This window comes from Pseudorca crassidens, chromosome 7 (genome assembly GCF_039906515.1).
Source record: "Pseudorca crassidens isolate mPseCra1 chromosome 7, mPseCra1.hap1, whole genome shotgun sequence".
NCBI classification, from domain to species: domain Eukaryota; kingdom Metazoa; phylum Chordata; class Mammalia; order Artiodactyla; family Delphinidae; genus Pseudorca; species Pseudorca crassidens.
Window position 1 is genome coordinate 39093785 of NC_090302.1, and position 22881 is coordinate 39116665.

A 22881-nucleotide genomic window follows, 5' to 3' on the forward strand; every position below is an offset into this window, starting at 1 on the left:
ATCCTTCTGTAAAGTGGTGATGGTGGCTGTCTGCAGGGTGAGGGTTTAGGGACTGCAAATGGGAAGTCGTCAGACATACCGTAGCAAGCCTTTAGGAAAGTCCTCCCTGACAACAGTAGATGCGTCGTTAGTCACCGTCAACGTAGTTACTTGTGGTTTCCTTTTTAAAAAATGTGTGAGGCTGTTGTGGAGGTGAGGGCTCACATGACCGGTGACCATTCCTAATGATTCTTAGTGTGTCAGCATCACAAAACCCATCCCAGCCTCTTAGGAACTTGATCAGTCTCACGGTGCTCGAATTCATCAAAGGTAAACAGGGACCAGGAGGAGGTGTTTTCGCCTAAATGTTGTTGACCTGACTCATGTCAAGGAATTGCCTGGAGATAAAGGATAAAACTGAAATGCATCACCTGAAATCTCAATATTAAGGCACAGCGGAAAACATTAAGTTTTCTTAAGTGGTTGCCTCAGTAGATTTTTCTTCTGGCAGAATTTAAAACTCTGTGCTTAAAAACGTAGATCTTCTGGGAAAACCAGCATCACTGCCACGAGAAGGGTGACCCCCTGAAGGAAGGAAAGCACTGGCAGCTTCTTGCTTGTCGGGAGTGGCGTGTTCCTGTGCCAGGTGAGGTGTCTGCTCGCTGTGGGGCCGGAGCTTGCCAGGCGGATGTCAGGACCTGTGCGTGACCAGAGAATGTTCAGGTCTTACCTCCCTGAGATCTCAGTGAGGATAGGGCATCTTTAAACAAACAGAAAGCAGGTAGAGGCTATTTTCTCCCTCCACAAACTTTTTTAGGCTTCATTTTGTGTTCTGTAATTAGAAACCTTAATGCCCACCCTTTGGAGCAGATTTTGTAAACTTTTATTTTCCTTTTGGCCTGATCATCATCTTCAGTATTCCCTCTAGAACACAGTAAGCAATAAACTTTGTGTCTCGGTCTTTCTGATGAGGAGAGATGGGTTAAGTGGCGTCCGATATCCAGATACCACAGTCAAGTCCTGACCCAGTGCTTTCTAGTTTCAGGACCTTTTCTTGCAGTAGAAGCATCTCATCGGGGGCTGGAGAATGAAGAGCACTTCGAAAACATGCTTCTAGAAAAGGTTTGAAATACAAATTTGATTTTGGCTGTGACCACGGTCCTGATTAGGGGAATGAAGGTGTTACGAGGTCATTTAAAGATTATTTTTAAACAGTTATATTTGTTATGAGCTCCAAAATTTTTTATTGGTTTTATTTTGTTTTACCTGGAGAAGGAGGGTGGAAGGGCAAGCTGTGGATGTAGAGAGTTGATGCCGAAGGCATTTTGTGGTTTAGTACTTCTTCCAGCCCAAATACTCACTGGGTGTGTATGTCTGGCTCCGTTTTATTCTGAGTATCCTGAGTCGCCCGTCTGCGCCCGACAGTGCCACGTTCTTAGATCAAGGTGCAAGAACACCCCGTTTTTTTGTTTTTTCCACATATTTTGCCTTTAAACAATATGAAAAATAGACATGTACCCTTTAGGCCTGCTTCACAGCCAGTCTTCCAAGATGTGATTTCCACATTTCCACATGTCTCCACTTGCTTCCACTCTTCACTGTTGACAAGTGGGGATCGTTAATCTTACAGGTTAAAAATGCATTTGTCACACAGAATACTTGAATGACCAACTGGACTGCAGCACGAAGTACCACACAGGGTGATGGCTTAATTGGTACCAGGTGTGGATGAGAAGGCGCAGAGATGTGATGGGGTGCGTCCTTACCTCATTGTTTTAATGTTCACCGAGAAGTTAATTGTCAGTGTAGAGTGTGCTAGCAAATTAGGTTCCCACTGCCTTAGTGTAACTGAGGATAAATGAGGTGTCATGAGTTTCCAATCTGTACCTCTGACACAGACACTTTTCCTGTGAGGAGGACACCATTCCCAAGGGGAATTAGCATGGCAGCTAAAGAAATCCATTTGAATAATGTGTATTATTTTCACATTAGGGAAACCTGTCTCGCTTTTGCTGTCTCCATGAACGGGTTTTCCTTTCACATTTGCTGCTGGTGGCTTCAAGGTTTAGACTTGGTTGGCAGAAGAATTGCTTTGAGGTCTCAGGATAGATGAAGGATACATGAATACTCTTATAAAGGGTTTTGGCCACACTGACAATGTAAACATGCCTTCTTTTATATATTCTGGAGTTTACCTTCCAAGATACCTCTGTATACATGAACAACCATTCCTGTTAAATTGCCAAAGAAAAGTAAAATTCTTGGAACAAGACTTTAAAGACTATTTTTTATTCATATTAAAGCAGCTGAGTCTCTTTACCTTGGTCTTGAGGGGGTGGGTGTTCAGAGCATGAAATAGAAACATGATTGTCTAGAATGGTCAGAACAAAGGTGGTACAGGGTCCAACTCTTGACATTTTCTTCCGATTCGACTGAATGCTCTTTGAAGTTCAAAAGACTCTTCTGCTTACATGGTAAGTTCTTATATGAAGGTATGGTTCAGTACTTGTGTGTTTGCATGTTTATTTTTACTTCAAGAGAATACACTGTCCAGTTCTACCCACTGGGTTCACATTGCCACCAACTCTCTAGTTAACATGTGCCCACTCAGCAGGGAACGGTTCTGGTGTGTGTTTTTATAAAACATGGTTCACCTATTTGGGAAATGGTGCTCTGGATCTGACCACTCAAGGGAGTGCACACCAGTTGTAATATTGGAAGACCTCCTACTTTTTCTTTTCTCTTCTGAGCAGCTTTTCTGCTCACTCTTGTACCTGTTCTTTTTTTTTAATATATAAATTTATTTATTTATTTTTGGCTGTGTTGGGTCCCCGCCTCTGTGCGAGGGCTCCCCCCAGCTGCGGCGAGCGGGGGCCACCCCCCATCGCAGTGCGCGGGCCCCTCACCATCGTGGCCCCTCCTTCCATGGAGCACAGGCTCCAGACACGCAGGCCCAGCAGCTGCGGCCCACGGGCCCAGCCGCTCTGCGGCATGTGGGACCCCCCCAGACCAGGGCCCAAACCCGCATCCCCCGCATTGGCAGGCAGACTCTCAACCACTGCGCCACCAGGGAAGCCCTTGTACCTGTTCTTAACCATCACATCACTGTTAGTGCAGGAAGTGACCCTCAGGAAGCACAGGGTAACTACAGTGAACGATTTGTCTGTTGTCAGTGCAGTTGCCCACTGAGGTTTTAGGTTCTCAGATATTTCAGATTTTAAGAGGGATGGGTCCCTTCTTGTGGTTCATAACGTTTTCTCTGTTCTTACACCTCATCAAGTCATTTCATGTGTAGTCTCATATATATAAATGGAGAGAAAAGCATGCCTGTTGGGCTAACAGGTCTTTTGGACACTCTGTCTCTGGTACTGAACATTTCAGAGGGCTCTTGTTTTCTTCAGAGACTTGTCTGGTCTGCCTCTCCCCTTATCGTTTTACTTGGCTCTATTCCCGTCAACGTGTGCAACTTGTTAGGTGCAGAAAATCATCATGGTTTTCAAATTTTAGCTTGTTTTGAAGACATAATGGGCTTTTAGATCTTGATATGCTCAGATTTGTAATATCCCCCATGGGCTGTATAAGACTTGTACTTTGAGTTCTTGTAGAAGACATAAGGTAAATAAGATGATTTTGTTTGGTTCTTAAGAAAATTTTTAAACAAAGGAAAACTTATATACAGTCTGGAAATCCCAGTTCTCAGAACGTTTGTAGAAGTCTGCCCAATAGTTACAGCGTTTGAAAAAGTCTGGGAGATGATTAACTTTTACCAGCTGCAAGGTGAAATAAAACATCAAGTTTCTTGGCTAGAATTAGAGTATAGCAGTCAGTGTGGTAACACTAATTCTCATGTTGATTAAAAAACTCTGGCAAATAAAAATTTGAAAGGGGAATTTTACTTGATGAACGCTGTTTGGTCGATACATATCTTTCAAGATATGGACTCTGGGAAGAGAAGGCTGCAGCAGCAATTAGGTCTGTGGAACCACTATTCTTGGTGGTCGATGTGGCATGAAGCCAGTGCTGTGAGTACCTGGGCTGCTTTGTTGCTCTCTGCTGGGGTCTCTGTTAGTGTGCACCTTGGGTAGGATTCATGAGTGGAAAGCCAGGAACTCGGGACTGTTTTCAGGTCATTTAAAAGTAGGCTGTAAAATGTTCTTTTTTTTTTTTTTTTTTTTAAATGTTCACAATTTTGTTATGGTGGGCCTCTAACCAAGTAAATCAAGATGTGTCTGTGATTAGGAGGTGGGGGCAATCAGAGATAGCATGCAGTAGGCATTATTATGTCACATTAGAATATTAAGCTCAATAGGTTAAAGAGCCAATGTGACTTTTAAATGGGAAGTATTTGGGGGTCAAGTATTTGGGTCCAAGTATTTGATGTGTATAAACTGAGTTTAAAAATCACTTCTTCCGGGAGCACAGGCGAGTTGCCTTAATGGATAGTGCTTCTTGACTTTAGGCAAATTGCCTTCCCCTCTGAACATCCTCTAGATAAACTGAGGAGGGTGAAGAGGGTGGATATGTGTTAAGGTTGCTTTGGCGTCTTGAGAAGTTTGGTCCTAATTATCTTCAGTGTTTAGAATGCATGACTTTTTCAGTAACTTAAAGCGAAGCAACCTCAGTTTTATTCTTTCACAAACAGGCTTTTAATCAACATTTAAATGTTGATTAAATATTAAATTTTAACGTTAAATTTGAGTCTGTCTTCTCCTCGTTCAAATCTAACAAATCAAGGTAAAACCCTAAATTTTGAAGGATCCAAAGGATATTCAGTCAGTACGCATTCTCAAAATATGTGTAAAGTGGCTCAGAACAACCATCAGAATGACTGTATTCCACTTCTGAGCCCTGAGGAACATAAGACGGTCTGTGAGAACAAAACGCAGCATGAGGGAAGAAGACTTAATGGTATTAGGAGACGTCCAGTACTACCCATGTAGTCACTTTTGGATTTCTGGTGAGCAAGTGAGGTAGCCAAGAGGATTAGGGTCACCTAGGCAGTAGTTAAGCAAGACTGTTTTTGTTGCCAACAGCAAATGAAGTCCATTAGGCTGGAACTATTTGCTTAAGTCAAGAACAACAGTGAAAGCAGTGTCAGGGCTGGAGGATGTCAGGGACAATTACACACAGCAAGCAAGTTTCATGGGAACAAGGGTAAAAGAAAGTGGTTCGTCTTTGTTGGGGCTGCAGCGTGAGCCAGGCACCCCCTGACTCTGGACTGTGGCTCTCCCAGGCCTCTGCCGCCCATACTCTTTGCTGCCTTGTTTTGAATCAGTTGTACAGCATCAAAGGTATGATGAGACATTTCGTTTTGTAACTTGTCTCAATCTTCCATCTGAATGGAGCCAATTTTCAGATAAGCAAGGGTGCTAATTATCAGCCCCATCTAAATTTAGAAGAACTTTCAGAGCTTTGCAAAACGCATTCAGATTACAGGCCTCACTAAAGCTGCTCAAACGGGAATTTAACTTCTGATAATGGAGACGCAGAAGCCTCAAAGCTTGACGGGCTCACAGGTCCAGCCAGAGAAACGTTATTGTTTCTAGCAGAAATTGCATTGTTCCTAATAGGCGTGTCGTTTACTTTTATGTTCGCAGTACCACTTGACATTCAAAAAATCAGATCATTAAAAAGCTGTCTTTGGATGGCTGAGTGGTTTGGATGCCCCCTGCTAATTACAGCAGGAGGGCTACACAGGGGACCCCGGGGAAAGAGACTTTTAAATTGTGAGTGGACACCGACTCTATGCTACATTCTGCTGGGCAAGTGGGTAGATGTCAAGTTGAATATGATACAGCCTTGACCTTAATGTATCTGGTCTGAGTCTGGAGGAGGAGACTTGGGGACTGACATAATCTAGAAGACAGACAGGTGTGTATGGACACTTTTTCCACATGAGCTCAAGCTGCTTCTCCCCTCCCCAGCATGTAAGCACTTTGCAGTTTTGTTAAGTCTCCTGCGACCTGTCAGGCTGTGGGTCTGGGTCAGAGGGGTTAGTTTTTAGCAGATATTTACCAATGTAATTAGTTCAGGGATCCAGCCAGCTCACCTTTCAGCCCCACACTGAGCTCAAGACGTTATTCTGAGCTTCTCTATATTGAATTGCATTGGTCCCTCCCTGCTGCTTTTATGTAAGCCTCCTGGCATTTGTGGAGCTTGAAGGGTCGTGAATGAGAGCTCAGCTGCTTCAGAGGCAGCCTCTGAAGTACGCAAAGAGGCTTCAGAATGCCTTCTGATTCCCACTTTTGATTTCCTCCTGTGTGTGGTTGAGCTGAGAACGTTCCCATAGTGGGGTTCACGGTTTTCACGGGGGAGTTTTGAGAGCCAGCCACCTGGCTAATTTCCTTGGGCTGGTTAGGAACGAAGACCCATCCATGGCCTCTAAAAATGGACCATTAAAGATTTGCTCATGGTACGTAACTATTGCTTTAGAGATGGTCTAACTTAAAGGTTTCCCCAGGCCCCTTCTATTTTATATCGTGGCAGAGAAAGGTAGCATTACTGTTTGTTGGCCCTGGACTCCCCGACTTAGTTCTTCAACGTCTTTCAGAAATGGAGGTTATCTGGGCTTTGAGAAAGAAAGTTTTTGCACGGCCCATTCAGCATTGTTCAAGGCAGTAACACACCACTGAACAAATTGCCCCCTTGCGTATGCTAATCCCGCACTTAAAAGAACTCATTGTAACATGTTCTGATGCTTTAGCCCCGAGGGGAGATGGGAATTGAAGGGATGTCACATCGTGTCATGTGACCCTCAAATATCTAAAATGCCTGTTTTCTTTGGGTCAACAGTTCATACTCAGCACATGTGAATGAAAGTATCCTGTGTGGTTTGTGGAAAAGATTAGTCCTTGTTCCCGCTTTTGTGTGTGGGAGCTGGCCTTGCTGTTGAAGATTCACTGGCTGGAATTCCTGCTTTGGGTCTTAAATTTCAGTGCTCTTGGCAAGGAACACCAAATCTTATTTTCAACAATAAATTAGAAGAACTCAAAAGAGTTCCTTCATTGTGACTGTGGAAAATGTGATTTGCCTTTTAGGAAACCATGCTGTTAATCCCACCCGTTCTCTTTGTGTCTTTTTAGAGAGGCACACATTGACTCTTACAGTCACAGAATATGTCTAATAGAGTGATCTCAGGTTTTGCTCATAGGCCATTCTTATTCCTGACCAGGGAGTCTCAGTGGGAAAGAATGAAAACACATCCGCATATAAACAGCAGGCTCCCATTTCTCTAACAGCAAACAGAACAGAAGAACATTTCAAGTGAGCAGGGCCTGGAGGATCCACCAGGCTTTGGACGGCTTGAGTGCATAGTCAGGGTCTCCCTTTTAAGTGCCTAAATCTCTATAAATGTTTGCCGTCAAAGTCTTCAGATGAGACGAATTAAATGGAATGAAAGGCCATGTAGGCATCACCTTTCTAAACCAGCTATCACATCCAGGTGGGGTTTTCATGTGTACAGGGAGACCTGGGAAGAAATCTTTGATTAATTTTTTTGTCTTGCAGAGTAACTCCCTCTTGGTCCCAGACAGTCTAAGAGGCACAGATAAACGCAGAAATGGACCCGAGTTTTCCAATGACATCAAAAAAAGAAAGGTGGACGATAAGGACTCCAGCCACTATGTAAGTAAATAAAGGACTTGAAATAATACTGGTTTGCTTCCTTGCTCAGCTTCTAAGTGAGTATACAAAGGACCTCTAAGATCTTAGTGACAATTTCACATCCCTTAAAATAATAGTATCGGGCTCCCCTGGTGGTGCAGTGGTTGAGAGTCCGCCTGCCGATGCAGGGGACACAGGTTCATGCCCCGGTCTGGGAAGATCCCACATTCTGCAGAGCAGCTGGGCCCGTGAGCCATGGCCGCTGAGCCTGCACGTCCGGAGCCTGTGTTCCACAATGGGAGAGGCCACAACAGTGAGAGGCCCGCATACCGCAAAAAAAAAAAAAAAAAAAAATAGTATCAAGAGGATAGATTCTTACATTGTAGGATATTATTTCCATCTTGAGCTGTAAATTATGCATCTGCCAGGCTTAGTATTAAATTTTAGGCTTTCTGCCGTAGTTACTCATGAGAGGGAATACAAAATTGTAGGGCTGGCTTCGTGGTGTGCAGCCTGGGCAGCTGCACTGACCCTGGTCTTGCTGGGGCCCTGCCTCACCATTGGTTTCATGCTGTGCTCTCCACCTTCTTCAAATTCTCAATTTTGAGGCTAGGGCCTGCATTTTCATTTTGTCCTAGACCTTGCAAATTTGGTAGCCTGTCCTGCTAAAATGACAAGGGCAAGAATTCGGTGTCACCAGCTTACCTTTTTGAATGCCATTCTGGTAATATATTCAGGCTTTTATCACGTCTTAAGGCAGAGTTCGTCCTTTTCCACAGGGAGCAGTGTAGTGATAAAAGTCCATGGTAAAAAAAAACCTGGAAGAAACTGGGGGTATCTCGTTCAAACCCTACAGATGAGATCACACGACTGGATGTGAGGACTCTTGACTTAGATGTAGCTAAAACCACATTCATGAGGAGAGCAAACCACGCCAAATGGCCATTGGTGCTGGTCTCGGCGTCATAAACATTGCAGCTGACAGATGCCTTGTAGTTTCCTTGTGTGTCCCCGAGTGTCTGTTTCAGGATGCACACATTCTCAGGAACAGTGGGAGTAGAATTCAAATTAGGCCACTCCGCACTGCCCCTGGAGGAAGAAGTGTCTACCTCTGGCTGGCTGCTGTGCAGGCTGTGCGGAGGTTTCCACGCGAGACCTCTGTCTTCTGCTGGCTGGCGCAAGCCAATGGCTAACTGTGGGTAACATTTCTTGGGCAACATCTCAAGGTAGCGTCAGGTACTGCGTGCTTCTACGTGGCTTGTTTCATTTAACTCTGAAAACAACCCTGTGAGTTTTGTATCATCCCTCCATTTCATTGATAAGGGAAGAGAAGCACAGAGCTTTTAAGTGATTTGCCCAAGGTCAGAATTAGCAGCACAGCCTGGAGACAGTCTGACTCCAGGATCCGTGCTCTTCATCACCATGTTAGGATTCCCAAAGCGAGAGCCTAGGATTGGATATTTTGCCAGAGGTCCTCAAATTGGTCCATACTTTGTACCATAATAACATCCCAAGAACCCAAGTTGTTGATCTCCCCACCACAGCCCAAGCCTTTTTAGCACATATTTACCCCTTATCTTTTGCCCAGAGCCAGTATCCCACACAAGTACGTTTATATATGGCATCAACTGTTAATAAGCTAGTCAAGAAAGTCCACGACATACAGAAATTTGCAAATTTGCCAATGATGGAATTCCGAGTTGCTCTGTAGATAAGTTATTTAGTAGTGAGGGATCTAGAATCCATAGCTCTGCATGACTTTTTTGTAACCTGTTTGTACCAGGTATGTCTTATTTTTCCGTATGTCCATTGTATTACTCTGTACTAAAAGACATATAAGGCCTTTTGGCTAAGAAAGTAGACTTCTTCAGCCTGCCCTGAATTTGATTTAGGAGTGATCACGTTAAATTGAACAGCTTTTCTGAAGCTTTTTGAAACTCAGTGCGTGCAACCTTGGAGTTTCCTCTGATTAGCCAATTTTATGGCTTCATGTCAAGACATTAAAAGCCCTAATGTAGGGTGCCAGGGCCCTCCAGATACTGCCATCCTATCTTCCTTCCATCTCAAGAATATTCCAAGCTGATTGCTGAAGAGCTTTATTCTTATCATGAGGTTAGATCTTGGTACATTATCCCAACCAGTAGCCAGCTTTGTTGTTTGTAGTTTTTTGTTTCCTTTATTTAATTTTTTGTAGTAACTAGTAACCCCATGGGAACAGGGTTCAAGTTTCTCTTTATAATTATGAATTGTCCATGAACACTAGAATTGATTGGCAGCCTTCAAGGTGATACACAAAAAAAGCAATGACGTGAAATTGTGTTCTTTTTTGTTTGTTTGTTTGTTTTTTGCGGTACGCGGGCCTCTCACTGTTGTGGCCTCCCCCGTTGCGGAGCACAGGCTCCAGACGCGCAGGCCCAGCGGCCATGGCTCACGGGCCCAGCCGCTCCGCGGCATGTGGGATCTTCCTGGACTGGGGCACGGACCCGTGTCCCCTGCATCGGCAGGCGGACTCTCAACCACTGCGCCACCAGGGAAGCCCGAAATTGTGTTCTTAATTTGAAATCCAGTGGGGAAAGATCTCTGAGATAAGGATATGCAGATTTCAGATTATAAGAGAGATTCAGCTGCTGCAAACATTTATTGAACCCTTACTGTGTGCCAAGTTTTATGGCTTGCCATCACCTGTTGTATACACATTGTGATTGTTTAGCTGGTGTGCTGCTGCAGCAGAGTTTCCTGCCTGGGTCTTTGCATGTCCCCAGGTCAGATGCGAAGGGGAGACGGTGGTATTAATTACCAGGACTGGCATTCTGGAAGGGAGCCCAGGTCATTTGCTAGTCTGTCTGCTACCAAGAGCTACAGAAATTTAATTGAGCCTCAAACCCTTTAGTAAATGGCATTAAAATTTCTTTTTTTTCAGGACAGCGATGGTGACAAAAGTGATGACAACTTAGTTGTGGATGTGTCTAATGAGGTAACCATTCTCTTTATCAAACTTTATTTTCAGAGTGACTTGTGAGAGAAAGGAAGTGGAACCACCATATTTTGGTCTTTTGCAACTTTACACGTTAAGGATTTAATGGTTGTTCATGGATGGAACAATAAGTGTCTAAAACCGACACAAACTTTTGTTTCCTTTAAAAAAAAAAATCTGTTTCCCTAACCATTTTGGATTACTAAGTTGGTGTCTGGTGCTCCTTTCGGTCCCGTGCCCTCTGGGCAAAGTATTTGAGCATGAGGGAAGATACGATTATTTCTAGATTTGTTTCTTTATGGTGTCTTCATGGGTGCACTCGCAAACACCATCCTATTCATTGTAATAGCAGTATTAGGTGCACACCCTCAAATCCCCCAAATCTGAAGGACTTTCAGGGCTCTCCTTTAATTTGGCGAATTGGTGTGGAAAGATCCGTCCATTCTAAGTGAAATCACGAGCCTTTTGCTTGTGCTTGTTGAGGACCCCTCGTCTCCACGAGCAAGCCCCGCCCACTCACCCAGGGAAAATGGGATCGACAAAAACCGTCTGCTAAAGAAAGACGCCTCCAGCAGCCCGGCATCCACCGCCTCCTCGGGAAGTTCCACTTCTTTGAAATCCAAAGAAATGAGCTTGGTAGGTCATAAGAACTGTCACTTGCCTATTTAGCAGTTTAGTTTTATCAGGGAACCAGAGGTTCCCTAAAGTATTTGAAATGTGGGGTTTTTACTAATTGAGAGTTACATTTTTAAGGGTTTAAAAGTGAAGCTCATCGTTCTGCTTTCTGTCCCCATGGTGATTACTTTTGCCCTCTGGGTCGTCTATTTTGGGCCATGATTAGAGAGAGATAACAAGCTTCCATGCCCATTTCCTTCTTACTTGGGGGATATGTTCCTGGCATAGGCTCAACTTCCTAGTTGGCAAATGGTTCAAATGCCTTAGGTCCTAAGGAGTCCTCATTTTCTTAAGCGGTACACTTCCCCTGGTTTTAGACTGACCCATCCTGTTGGGTCATGTTGTGATTGGGTTGCTGGGCAGATGGTGATGTACTCAAGGCGGCACCAGGGGAAGCCTGGAACTCGGGGGGGCGGGATGTGGGTACATCAGGCCAATTCATGCTTTCAGTCATTCAACAAACATCGTGGAGTATCTCATCTCGTCACTCACCATAATTGCACCATAACAACTCTGCAGTTAATCCCTACATAGTCCCTCAAGGCATTATCCCATTTCACTGATGGGGAGGGAAGCTGGAGGAATTTGCCAAATTTGCACAGCTCGTCAGATCCAAGGCCAGAGGGAGCTGGGGTCTCTCTAACCCATGTTCTTTGCTACCCCAGAGTGCTTCTCAGACTATGATTAAAGGGACATGAAGGGTTAAGATGCAGAAGAAGATGCCCTGTGACCCTGTTACTATCTTGACTCCTGAAGGCCCCTGCACTAGTGGGTCCACTCTGGTTACGTTGGCAAATGGGTGCAGCTGCTGAATGCCAAAGAGTTATTTTTTTAGGCACATCTCTCAACATGATAGGACTAGGTCTAGGGCTCTTGCCCCTGAGATGCCAGTTTGCTTCTCATCAAATTGATGGCTCCGCTGCCTCTCGCTGTTAGTCTCAATCCCACTGCCATTAAGCAGCAAAGGTAGAAAGGGGGTCCTCCCTCTGATATCCTCGATGACCGGGGCAGTCGCTTCTGAGTGACCGGGAACTTTCCTCTGGGTGGTCATCCTTCAAACTTGGCCTAGATCCAAAGTCCACAAGCCTGATGAAAAAATACTTTTTAAAATAAAATCTGCGGAGGAAGGAGTGTGATCATGTTCTGTGTCTCTAGCTAGAGTTTTAATTCTGGCAGGAAGAGGAAAGGTCAACATTTCTCCCTCACAAGTTAATGCTGTCAACATTGTGTGGATTTATGAAAATTGGCTGCGGGAGTAGCTAGAAGGTGCCCAGTGTCCCAGCTGCTGTTGTGATAAATTGTGTAATATGGCTTGGATTAAAAATAATACTCATTTAATTTGTTTAATGATACCAGCATGAAAAAGCCAGCACGCCTGTTCTGAAATCCAGCACACCGACACCTCGGAGTGACATGCCAACGCCGGGCACCAGCGCCACTCCAGGACTACGTCCAGGCCTCGGCAAGCCTCCAGCCATGGACCCCCTCGTTAACCAAGCGGGTAGGGCATTGCCTCTTGCGGGCTGTGTTTTGTTTTTCCCTTTCCCAACTTGATTCGTCAGTTCAGCTCTCATGCAGTTTCCTCGTGAATATGAGATGCACTTTCTGCCCCCCTCCCTCCTTCCTATCTCTGAAAAGCCATGATAAGAAACAGATGTTTGTCCTTGGGTTTCAGCAGCTGCACCCTGTTCAGTCTCTGACTGTTTACATTTGGCTTTTCTTTTATTTCCAAATAATCCAAATCCCAGGGACTTCAATAAAGTTTCTGGTAATTATTCCGCATGTAAGCTCCTTACCAAACTATCATTGTGTGTCTGAGTTTGCTAATATTGACTGAAACAGCCTGTCTGACCGGCCCAAGTGTGCTTCTTGCTTGCTTTAGTTGGCCAGTGTTCTGCCGGTATATCCCTTAGGAATCACGGTCTCTCCTTCGGGAGAAATTGGGAGGGTTTCACTGGGACCCCAGCCCCTGAATAAACTCATAACTTTTAACTTTATCTTCCTCCCTGGCAAAGGAAAAATGTAACACTCTGGGCCCAGAGGAAGAGAGGCCCCAGCATATTCCCCCTAAACCTGTGCTCTGGTTTACATAAATCCAGGATCAGGTTTTCATTTGGAATTGGTAGCAGGTAATGGAAAATTTGGGCTGAAGGAGAAATCTTGGATTTTATCAAGAGAACCTTCTTTTGAGTTTAAGTCAACAGGTAGTGCCTGTGCCTTGGTTAGCCTTCTGTGAATTGGGTACAATGATGCTGCTTAATCTCCCTGGTGCGCAGTGTTGCCCAGTGTACCGACCAAGGAGGAAATATGTGGGCAGTTCTTCCCCTGGGGCCCATTCTTTCCTTGAGATGAATTCAGCTCCAGGGAAGAAGGAACCCTGTGTAGGATTTAGAGTTGGTACCCCTCTGCTCCCCCCAGCCTTCTCTCCTCCTTCCCTATAATGAAGGGCACTGAAGAGGACCCTGGAACTGATGGTCAGGCTGGACCTGAGCGGCCAGGTGAGTCACGTGCAGCTTGTGCTTCCTTGCAGCGGCCGGCCTGAGGACGCCCCTGGCGGTGCCGGGTCCGTACCCTGCGCCTTTCGGGATGGTGCCCCACGCGGGCATGAACGGCGAGCTGACCAGTCCCAGCGCCGCCTACGCCAGCCTCCACAACATGTCGCCGCAGATGAGCGCGGCCGCCGCCGCGGCCGCCGTGGTGGCCTACGGGCGCTCCCCGATGGTAGGGATGGCGGGGATGGCAGGCAGGCAGCCGTGGGTGGGCGCAGGCGGGCGGGCGGGACCCAAGCAGCGGCCAGCGGCCTGCAGTCCCCGCGCCTGCAGACAAAGACCCAGTGTCCTCGCTGCGCCCGCCTCCCTCTTGTCCGCCTTCATCGGCATGCCGCTTCATTAAGTTAAGGCCAAATGCTTTTTGTTTTACTGTTTTTGTGGATGAAAAAAGGCAGTGTTTAGGAGCTACTTCAGCGGTCCAGGGGACATCTGGTTTTCTCCCACCAAAGTAGATTTTTTTTTTTTTTTTTTGGAAGGCGATGAAATGACTCAAGTAGCTCACAGAAGCCTTTTCATTCGTTTCTTGAAGTTGTTTTTTTTTTTTTTTTTCCTCTTTAATTCTTAGAAAAAAATATTTGAGGAGCCGTAATTTTCTCATTCCATGCTTATATTATTCTTTAAACCCAATAGCGTGACTTAGGTGTAAGAAGTGATCTCAGCTCAACAGGGAGAAACACAAAGGGACTGAAACCGTGGGGCAGGTTCTCCTTCTTGTCCTACCTTCTCCCACTGTGTAAATGGCCTCATGTTTGACCAGGAAGAGACAGAACTTCATGTGAAGGGGAAAATTGACTGTGTAGTCCTTAACTGCATCAGGAAAAGGGACTAGATTATAACTCATAGCAGATGAAAGTCCCTAAATCATTTCTGTTGGCTGTTTGAAATATGTCACGTGCATTTCTCTCCTCTCCCTTCTTCATTACCTCCAATAACTTGGGGTGATAGTAAAGTTCATTGTTTTTTCCCTTATGTTGTACTACTAGGAAAGGCTGTGCAGTGGAGGGTGAGATAATTTAAAGCAAAGGGGACAGCTGAGGGACTAGGTACCTTCGTTAAGGTGCACAAAATAGAGCGTCCATGCGTGAATTTCTAAGCAATGACTTAGACCAGTGGTATGAAACGGGGTGATTTTGCCCCCTAGGGACATTTGGTCATATCTGGAGACACTTTTGTTTATTAGAACTGGGGGATGCTGTTGGCACTGAGAGGGTAGAGGCCACGGATGCTGCTAATTATCCTGTCATTCCCAGGCCGGCCCCCAACCGAGAACTATCTGACCTAACACATCGATAGTGCCGCAGTTGATAGGTTGTCCTGACTCAGCGTATTGCTCTTTGTACTTGTTTGGACAGGTAGGACATCCTAAGTCCACAGGGCGTATTGACCATGGGAAGCTGGTTCTCGATGCACGGATCAATCACACACCTTCCTACTTACCACAAAAGAGTGTCTTGTGGTATTTAAAGGCGGCTGTATTATTTTTTTGCATTATGCTCTTTCTTTTGAGAAATGCTAGCGCACGTCCCTGTTTCTGTTTCTGTTGCTTTGGGGATTTCTGAGTTTCTAGTGAAAAGTCTTTAGAGGTGTCACAAAGTGCCTACCCTGCATAAACTGAGTGTGCGATGCCTTATTCTGTTTCCAGGTTGGGTTTGATCCTCCCCCTCACATGCGTGTACCTACGATCCCTCCAAACCTGGCAGGAATCCCCGGGGGGAAGCCGTAAGTACCTCTAACTCTTCGGTTTTACTGTAAAGGCGGTTACTTAGTCATGGGTATCAGCAGACTCGAATTCCAAAGGGAGCACAGGCTTGGGCGTTTCCAAGGAGATTTCTAGTGTCTTTTCCTGAGGAGTGTTAACACTTGCTATAAATAGGCACCTGGTAGGTGTCACGCCTCTGTCTTCTCACTGTGGATGATGTCATGCATTTAGTTATTTCTGGAGAGAAGCTGTTGGGGACGGGGGCGAGGAGGGAGGCGAGAGCCAGGGGCGGTTGGTCCTCCTTGCTTGACCCTTCCTCAGAAAGCTGCTCTGCTTTGCCATTTGGTTAGGGGGTAGCTGCTGGAGATTTTCCACAGGACTGTGTTGTGGGCAACAAGCTGTCACAAACTTGAAATCTCAGAAATGGGAAACGTGCTGTTTCTTTACCCGGCTCAGTGCCACCTTTTCCTTATTTTGGTCGAAACGGGAGTTCCGTGAAAGGTACATTCTGTTGGATGCCAACATCGGGAGTTGACCACCCCCCCTCCCCAGGAACCCCAAGTAAAGTTTTGCTGGGTGCCTTCCTCTGAGAGATTATAAAGTGCAACGTGGCTTTGGTGAGGAAGCAGGAGAGGTAGGTTAAAGGGCAAGAGAGCCTTCAGAATTTAAAAAGCCCCGTTGGTTATTCTTCCAGGGTCACTTAAAATCACCTGTTTTCCATAATATTGGAATCAGAAACATGATTTCAAAGAATTCCTAAAGTTCTCAATTTTTGTACAAAACAAACCTGAGGGCTTCCCTGGTGGCGCAGTGGTTGAGAGTCCGCCTGCCGATGCAGGGGACATGGGTTCGTGCCCCGGTCCGGGAGGATCCCGTGAGCCATGGCCGCTGAGCCTTCACGTCCAGAGCCTGCACGTCCAGAGCCTGTACTCCGCAATGGGAGAGGCCACAGCAGTGAGAGGCCAGTGTACCGCAAAAAAAAAACCAACAAAAAAAAACCAAAGTAAAACAAACCTGAAATGTGAGAGTCTGTCTTACTTCTCAGCAAATACTCTCTTCCCCTAGGATAGAAGATGGCAGAAAGCCAGTTCCAACTCACTGATTTTTCCAAACAGAGGTACATGTCACAGGCCTTCAGGTTTTTTTTTTTTGGTTATACCTTCTACCTCCGAGTGGTTTCTTTCAGCTATTACTCATGCATCTGTTGCATACTGCATTATTTTGAGTGGTCCGTTCAACTACCTGGTCATCCTTCTGTGGTTTTTATTGCAGCCTTGCATCAGACAAACCAATAGCATGAGGAAAGATGGACTTCCTTACCCCGTCATCTGCTTTTAGAAAGCAGATTCCCATTGCTCCTCTTTCCCTGCGTTATAGTATCTGTTTCACGGTAATTTGACTCATGATGAAATGAAGCTTTGGTTTATACTAGGAGCTAGTAGCAATGTTAGGAATTTGTGGTGACATCTAGGCCCAGGGAAGAGCAGGACTGGGAGGTGGGGCGGCATCGCATATCCTTTCTTAGCTGGTAGATCTTTTCCGATTGAATACTTGTGAACTACTGTGTTGTGTTTTCTTGGGAATGCCCCCCCCCCCCCGTGTCCAGCCTGGAATGCCACAGGGCACTTATGGGTATTTCTTACCTGTGGTTTTGCTGGCAGTGTAGCTAGCTGTTGTGTGTCCCACTGTCTGGTGAGTGGATAAAGGGCAAACGGGGACTTCCCTAGCAGTCCAGTGTTAAGATTCCGCGCTTCAGTGCAGGGGGCACAGTTTCGATCCCTGGTCGGAGAATTAAGATCCCAAATGCCGCAAGTTGTGGCCAAAAAATAAAGAAGAAAACGAGCAAACAGTTAATGTTGAGCCAAGATGCAGTAATTAACAGTAACTGATGAATCTTCAGGGAAATAATAGGTAGCTAAGGCCAAGTTCAGCGAACCATTAGGGAAAGCCAGTTTCAGGAGTCAGAGCTGTGGGGAGTTTCCAGCTGCCAAGCCCCCCCGCCCCGCCCTGAATGTGAAATATGAGGCAGAGGGCATGGGGTGAGCAGAGCTGAGAGCCACAGAGCTGGTCCTCAGGGCTGGTGTGGGGGGGAGGGTTAACTTAGACCCAGTTCCTAACGACTGTGTGTGCCGTTAGACACAGTTTACACCTTCAGTGGATGACAGTACTGGTGTCACGCTTCCTGGAGCCAAAATAGTCATGTCTTTGACTTGTGAGAACCTTGGATTTCTTTGTGTTCACAGCTGCGTAGGCTAGGACCACGACAGTGGGCAGAGAGGCAAAGTGGTGAGACTCAGGTATGACGGTGCTTTTCTCCCCTTGGTCAAAACGGGCACTGGGCTGTGGATCCGAGGGGTCGCTGCTTTCTAAAACAGTTAAAACATTTCTTTGGATTCTCTTTCAAGTTTAAGGTGAGCCATATCATGGGAGGAAGATTGAGTAAATTGGTATCAGAGGGAAAAATGAACTTGCCCGTGGTCTGGGACCTGGGCTGCGTACACAGTCTTAGTCCCCATATTAATCCATTAATTAGTATGAGAGGACATACTGTTCTCATCGTTCAGTAAAGTAATACCGCCTGAGGTGGTCTTCTCAAACTGGCTATGATGGTAGCAGACCAGTTTTTTCCCAACATGACAAAGATTGAGACTCTTATAACAGACAAATACAGATGGATAGGGGGAAAAAAGATACAGAATACACGTCCCAGTTTTTTATTACAAGAGCCAGCAGTTGTGAACTGACTCTGAGTTGCTGTGTAAAAGTTTCTCAACACTTAGTCTTGAGGAGTGAGCACCTCGCCGGGGGCAACGGTGAATGTCAGCCGACCACACTGGGCAGCGTCTGTGCGAGGCTTATAAGAGGAATGGTGACAAACCGTCATGTCCAGGGTAGAGTGAACAAGGTGGTAAAGGGTTTGCGAGAGTCATTCTCTGAGAAACACCAGTCGAAGTAATATTTGGGAAGGACAGACGGAGGCTCTTCGTGGATGTTTGATGGAGAACTGTGTGTTAGGCGCCTGCCGTGCTCCAGGAAAGAAAACGTTTGTCTTTCCGGCTTTGGGGGGAGCCTACTGATGTGGGGGGAATGTTAAAGGAACAGTAGATGCTTGAGTTAAGTTTGCGACAAATGCTGAGTGCTGTGAGGGCAGAGTGGTGGGTGATAGGCAGACAGGTAGAGAGTGACCAGAGTTAGGAAGGGAAGGCCTTCCTTGGGGCAGGGTGGATATGCAGGAAGCTGAAGCTGGTGCAGGAGGGATAAGGCCACCCGGCAGAGGGGGCCGGGAGGGTGGGCTGGTGCCAGTAGAGGGACAGTGGGCTCCCAGCACAGAGAGGGAGCTTGAGGGTTCACGGGCAGCTGCATGAGTGCCCTCGAAGAGTGGTACAGCCGGGAGAGTGCAGGTGGGACTGGAGGGACCTTAAAAGTGCGTCTTGGGCTTCCCTGGTGGCGCAGTGGTTGGGAGTCCGCCTGCGGATGCAGGGGACCCGGGTTCATGCCCTGGTCTGGGAAGATCCCACATGCTGCGGAGCGGCTGGGCCCGTGAGCCATGGCCGCTGAGCCTGTGCGTCCAGAGCCTATGCTCCGCAGAGGGAGAGGCCACAACAGTGAGAGGCCCGCGTACCACAAAAAAAAAAAAAAAAAAAAAAAAAAAGTGCGTCTAGTGTGAATGCCCATCTGTGGTTCTAGTGGCCTCACCGAGTGGCTGCGCATCTCTGACCCAGTGCCTCTAGTGATGGCGACTCATTTTCCCTGGCTGTGTGAAAACTCTTCCAGCCCTTGAGTTGAGATCTGTCTCCCTGGAACTTTTACCTATCTGTCCTGTTCTTTCCTGCTCCCCGAGACCACACAGCGTGCTGCTACTCCATCCTCCTCAGGGCAGGCAGCTCTGCAGATATTTGGAGACCACCGTTTCTCCATGAAGGGTCTCTTCTGTCTGAGTACGTCCATTGCTTCAGCCCTGTGTTATGGGATGTGATTTCAGGTTCCCACACCATCTGCCTACTACAGTCTGGTCAGTCACCTCCCTCCTGTCCTCTCTTCTACAGATTTCATCAAAATCTGCTGACTAGGCATAGAGGACCCTACTGGGAGCTCACAGCCTAGTGATGGAGCGGTGGCATTAATCAAGGAATCACAAAAATAAATGTGTAATTATAATTGAGATAAGAGCTGTGACAGAGGAGTACTGTTTTTGTGAAATTCTGTGAAGGGCTGATCCCATCTGGAGGGTCAGGGGAGGATTCTCAGAGTGTTTTCAGAGCTGCAGTAATTGTGTAGGGGAAGGGCAAAAGACTCCAGGTGGAGGAACCAGCATATGCAAAACGCCCTGCTTCCTTCCATTGTTTTTATCCAAGTGGCGTAGAGCAAGATGACATTGCCAGTGTTCTGTACTTGTTTTGGTGTCAGAGTGATCTAAGATCTCAGTAGGGTTTCCCAACCAACCTGGACATTTTTTCTCTCTCCCACTTCTAACTTCTCCTAACTTCTTTTTGTTAAAGGCATTGTCCCTATTTTTCTTCTTTTTTTTTTTTCATTTCTCTTGAACTTTATTTTATTTTTTTTATACAGCAGATTCTTATTAGTTATCTGTTTTATACATATTAGTGTAAGTATGTCAATCCCAATCTCCCATCTCCCAGCATTGTCCCTATTCTATCTAACATCTGGACCCAAACTTTAGCCTTTGGTGCTTCCTTGTTTAATTCCCATTTTTACCCAGTCTTCTTATTTGTTAAAATCCTCACTAAGATCGTAGGTGTGTTTTTCCCTTAATGAAATATTTATCTGATCTTGTCTGTTTCTTGCTCAGATATCTTCAAAAGGTGCATATAAACTCCTGATATAGCCCCTCTGGTAGTATCACCCCAGCCTTTCTTTCCAGCCTTGTGTGCTGTGTTCTTTGCATCCTGTGCTCTGGCCAAATGGGATAACGCTCTGTTCCATGAAGAGAAGAGCCCTCCTCCTTCTACCCGGGGCAGCTTTCCTTCTCACCAGCCTCTACCTCTTCCTGCGGAAATATTTTCTGTCCTTCAAAGACCACTTCAGCTGCTGCCTCCTTCGTGAAGCCTCTGCTGATGCCTTTCCCTATGTGCTGTCTCTCTTCTGGCACCTTGTAATGTCTTGTGACACTTTCCACACTTTGGCCTTGAGTTATAATCCTATGTCCAGGTCATGTTTCAGTCAGCTTCTTCCCCACTAGAACTGAAGCTTCTGAAGTCCCCTTGAGCACAGATACCCAGTAAACAAATGTTTGCCCCGTTGACTGGTGGGGGGGGGGGCGGGCGGTGAGCCCAGGATTGCGCAAGACCCTATGATTCATCCTTTTCCAAGGGAGAGTGCAGTTTGCATTTTAGAGATGTGTAATGCTGATTTATAAGCGGTTTACCCTGACTGTGTTTCCAAACCCTCAAGGTGAAATTTAATTGCTGTTGTTTGGTCAGCTTAACTTGAACTCATTTTTAGTTTTAGGAAATTTGTTGCCTGAACTCTGTGGAGATCACTGATAAGAAAGAAACCTGAAGTTTAGACAGATTGACATCTTCGTTGTACTCCACGCCTCTCTCCCCTCAAGGCATTTTTCTGGCCCCGTGACACCGCTTTCCTCTCCATAAATACTTGGGGGGCAGAGCTCTACCTGCTTCCTATAGTAGCACCTAGAGGTCAGTCATAACTCACGCTAATAATAGTTTGGCTTAAGATTCCAGCTAAGTTCCAGGTTCCTTTACCCTGTGTTTTAATGCTAGACACGTAATTGAGAAATCTTCCACCCACTTGTTTAGTGTTTAAATAAATCTTTAAACTACCTTTTTGGAGTTGGAGCCTAAAGGGAAGAGAAAATCTGAACTACATTTGGGGTAAAAGTGCTTCTTAGGAAAACATGATTTGCGGCAGTGAATAGGGGCCAGTCCGGGCTTCTGGCTGAGAAGATGTGTCAGTGGCCAGTCCCTCTCCCTCTGCCCTCCATTCCTCTCTGATCCCTCTGCTGACCATGTCTGGATTCCACACTTAGTTTATTTCGTGGATTTGAAAATTAGTTCAGCCCCCTTTTACTTGTCACGATATTTGGGTGATTTTTTGTCTTTTTTTTTTTTTTTTTTTTGTGGTACGCGGGCCTCTCACCGCTGCGGCCTCTCCCATTGCGGAGCACAGGCTCTGGACACGCAGGCTCAGCGGCCATGGCTCACGGGCCCAGCCGCTCTGCGGCATGTGGTATCCTCCCGGACCGGGGCACGAACCCGCGTCCCCTGCATTGGCAGGTGGACTCTCAACCACTGCGCCACCAGGGAAGCCCGATTTTTTGTCTATTAAATGCTAAAAGTAACATGCTTATTTTGTGCCATATTATCACCATGTGGGTTTTAGTTTAACTCTTGTTTTTCTACTTTTTGATGGTCTGGGAATGCGTAGATAATTTCTTGGAGTTATATTGAGGAGTGAGGCCCTTCCTTTTGATGTGAGTTATGTTTAGCTGCTGGACAACTGTCCCTTCCCTCTCTCTCCCTCTTCACCTCTTCAGAAATAGCTTTCAGCTTACCAGGCCTAGTTTGTCTATCTCTTGATCGAATACTGCTGTTTGCCTGCAGTGGTTGGTTCCTTTGCTAGGAATTTTTGAATTGACCTTTGAAATGGCTGTATATTTTAAACTTATCTTTGTCTTACTTTTCGTCCACGCATCTCTTGGTTTGTATCTTTGTCCTGCCTAGGAGCCCTGTTGCTGCCCCAGCACATTTACAATTTGGAAATGTTTAATTGATGGAGGAAGTAGGACCTAGAGCTCAGAATCATAAATGCTGACTTTGACCAGAGAACCTCCTAGTATATCAGCTAGGCCATCTCTTCTTCCTTACTTTATCTAGTAATTTTCTTTTTCCTATCCATTTTAAGAAGTTCTGCATTTGCTTTTTTAAAAAATGAGGATAGCCGTGCATTCAACTAAATAAGGAAACAAAGAAAAAGTCTTCTATCGTAAGGCTTTGAAGTCCTCAACTTGTCATTTAATTGTTACTAAAGCCCTCCATTGACGCAGAAATGCTGTCTTCAGATAGGGTAGGGATTGCACCTGGATCTGCATGTTTGAGAGGATGCCCGGATGCCAAACTAGAAAAATCCTGTGAAAGAAGTAAAGGATTTCACAGTTGTTAGGAGTTAGGTGTGCAGACCCTAAAAAATGTTAAAGGTAGAGAGCTTGTTACATTGGCAAAGAAAGAGGTTTTACCAGAAGGAGGTGAATTATATACCTGAGGACATTTTTGTCCCTGAAATCTTAGAATAATATGGCTCTGGTTTTCTTTTCTTTTTCTTTTTTTTTTCTTTTTTTGGCGGTACGCGGGCCTCTCACTGTTGTGGTCCCTCCTGTTGCGGAGCACAGGCTCCAGACGCGCAGGCTCAGCAGCCATGGCTCA

At 45.9% G+C, this 22881-nt stretch overlaps 1 protein-coding gene across 6 annotated transcripts in view; it reads left to right on the forward strand.

The window, feature by feature from the left end:
• The window catches only part of LOC137227739 (transducin-like enhancer protein 1), an 87896-nt gene that overhangs the window by 48910 nt on the left and 16105 nt on the right, over positions 1-22881 (forward strand). For 4 of the 6 annotated variants that reach the window (XM_067744089.1, XM_067744090.1, XM_067744091.1 and 1 more), the window contains exons 9-14: positions 7486-7602; positions 10502-10555; positions 11039-11191; positions 12587-12731; positions 13761-13951; positions 15422-15498. In XM_067744089.1, coding sequence (XP_067600190.1) covers positions 7486-7602; positions 10502-10555; positions 11039-11191; positions 12587-12731; positions 13761-13951; positions 15422-15498 — 737 coding nt within the window. Of the gene's footprint in view, positions 1-478; positions 626-1018; positions 1102-7485; positions 7603-10501; positions 10556-11038; positions 11192-12586; positions 12732-13760; positions 13952-15421; positions 15499-22881 lie in introns of those variants that run through there. The other 2 variants (XM_067744095.1, XM_067744094.1) reach the window with 2 other exon arrangements.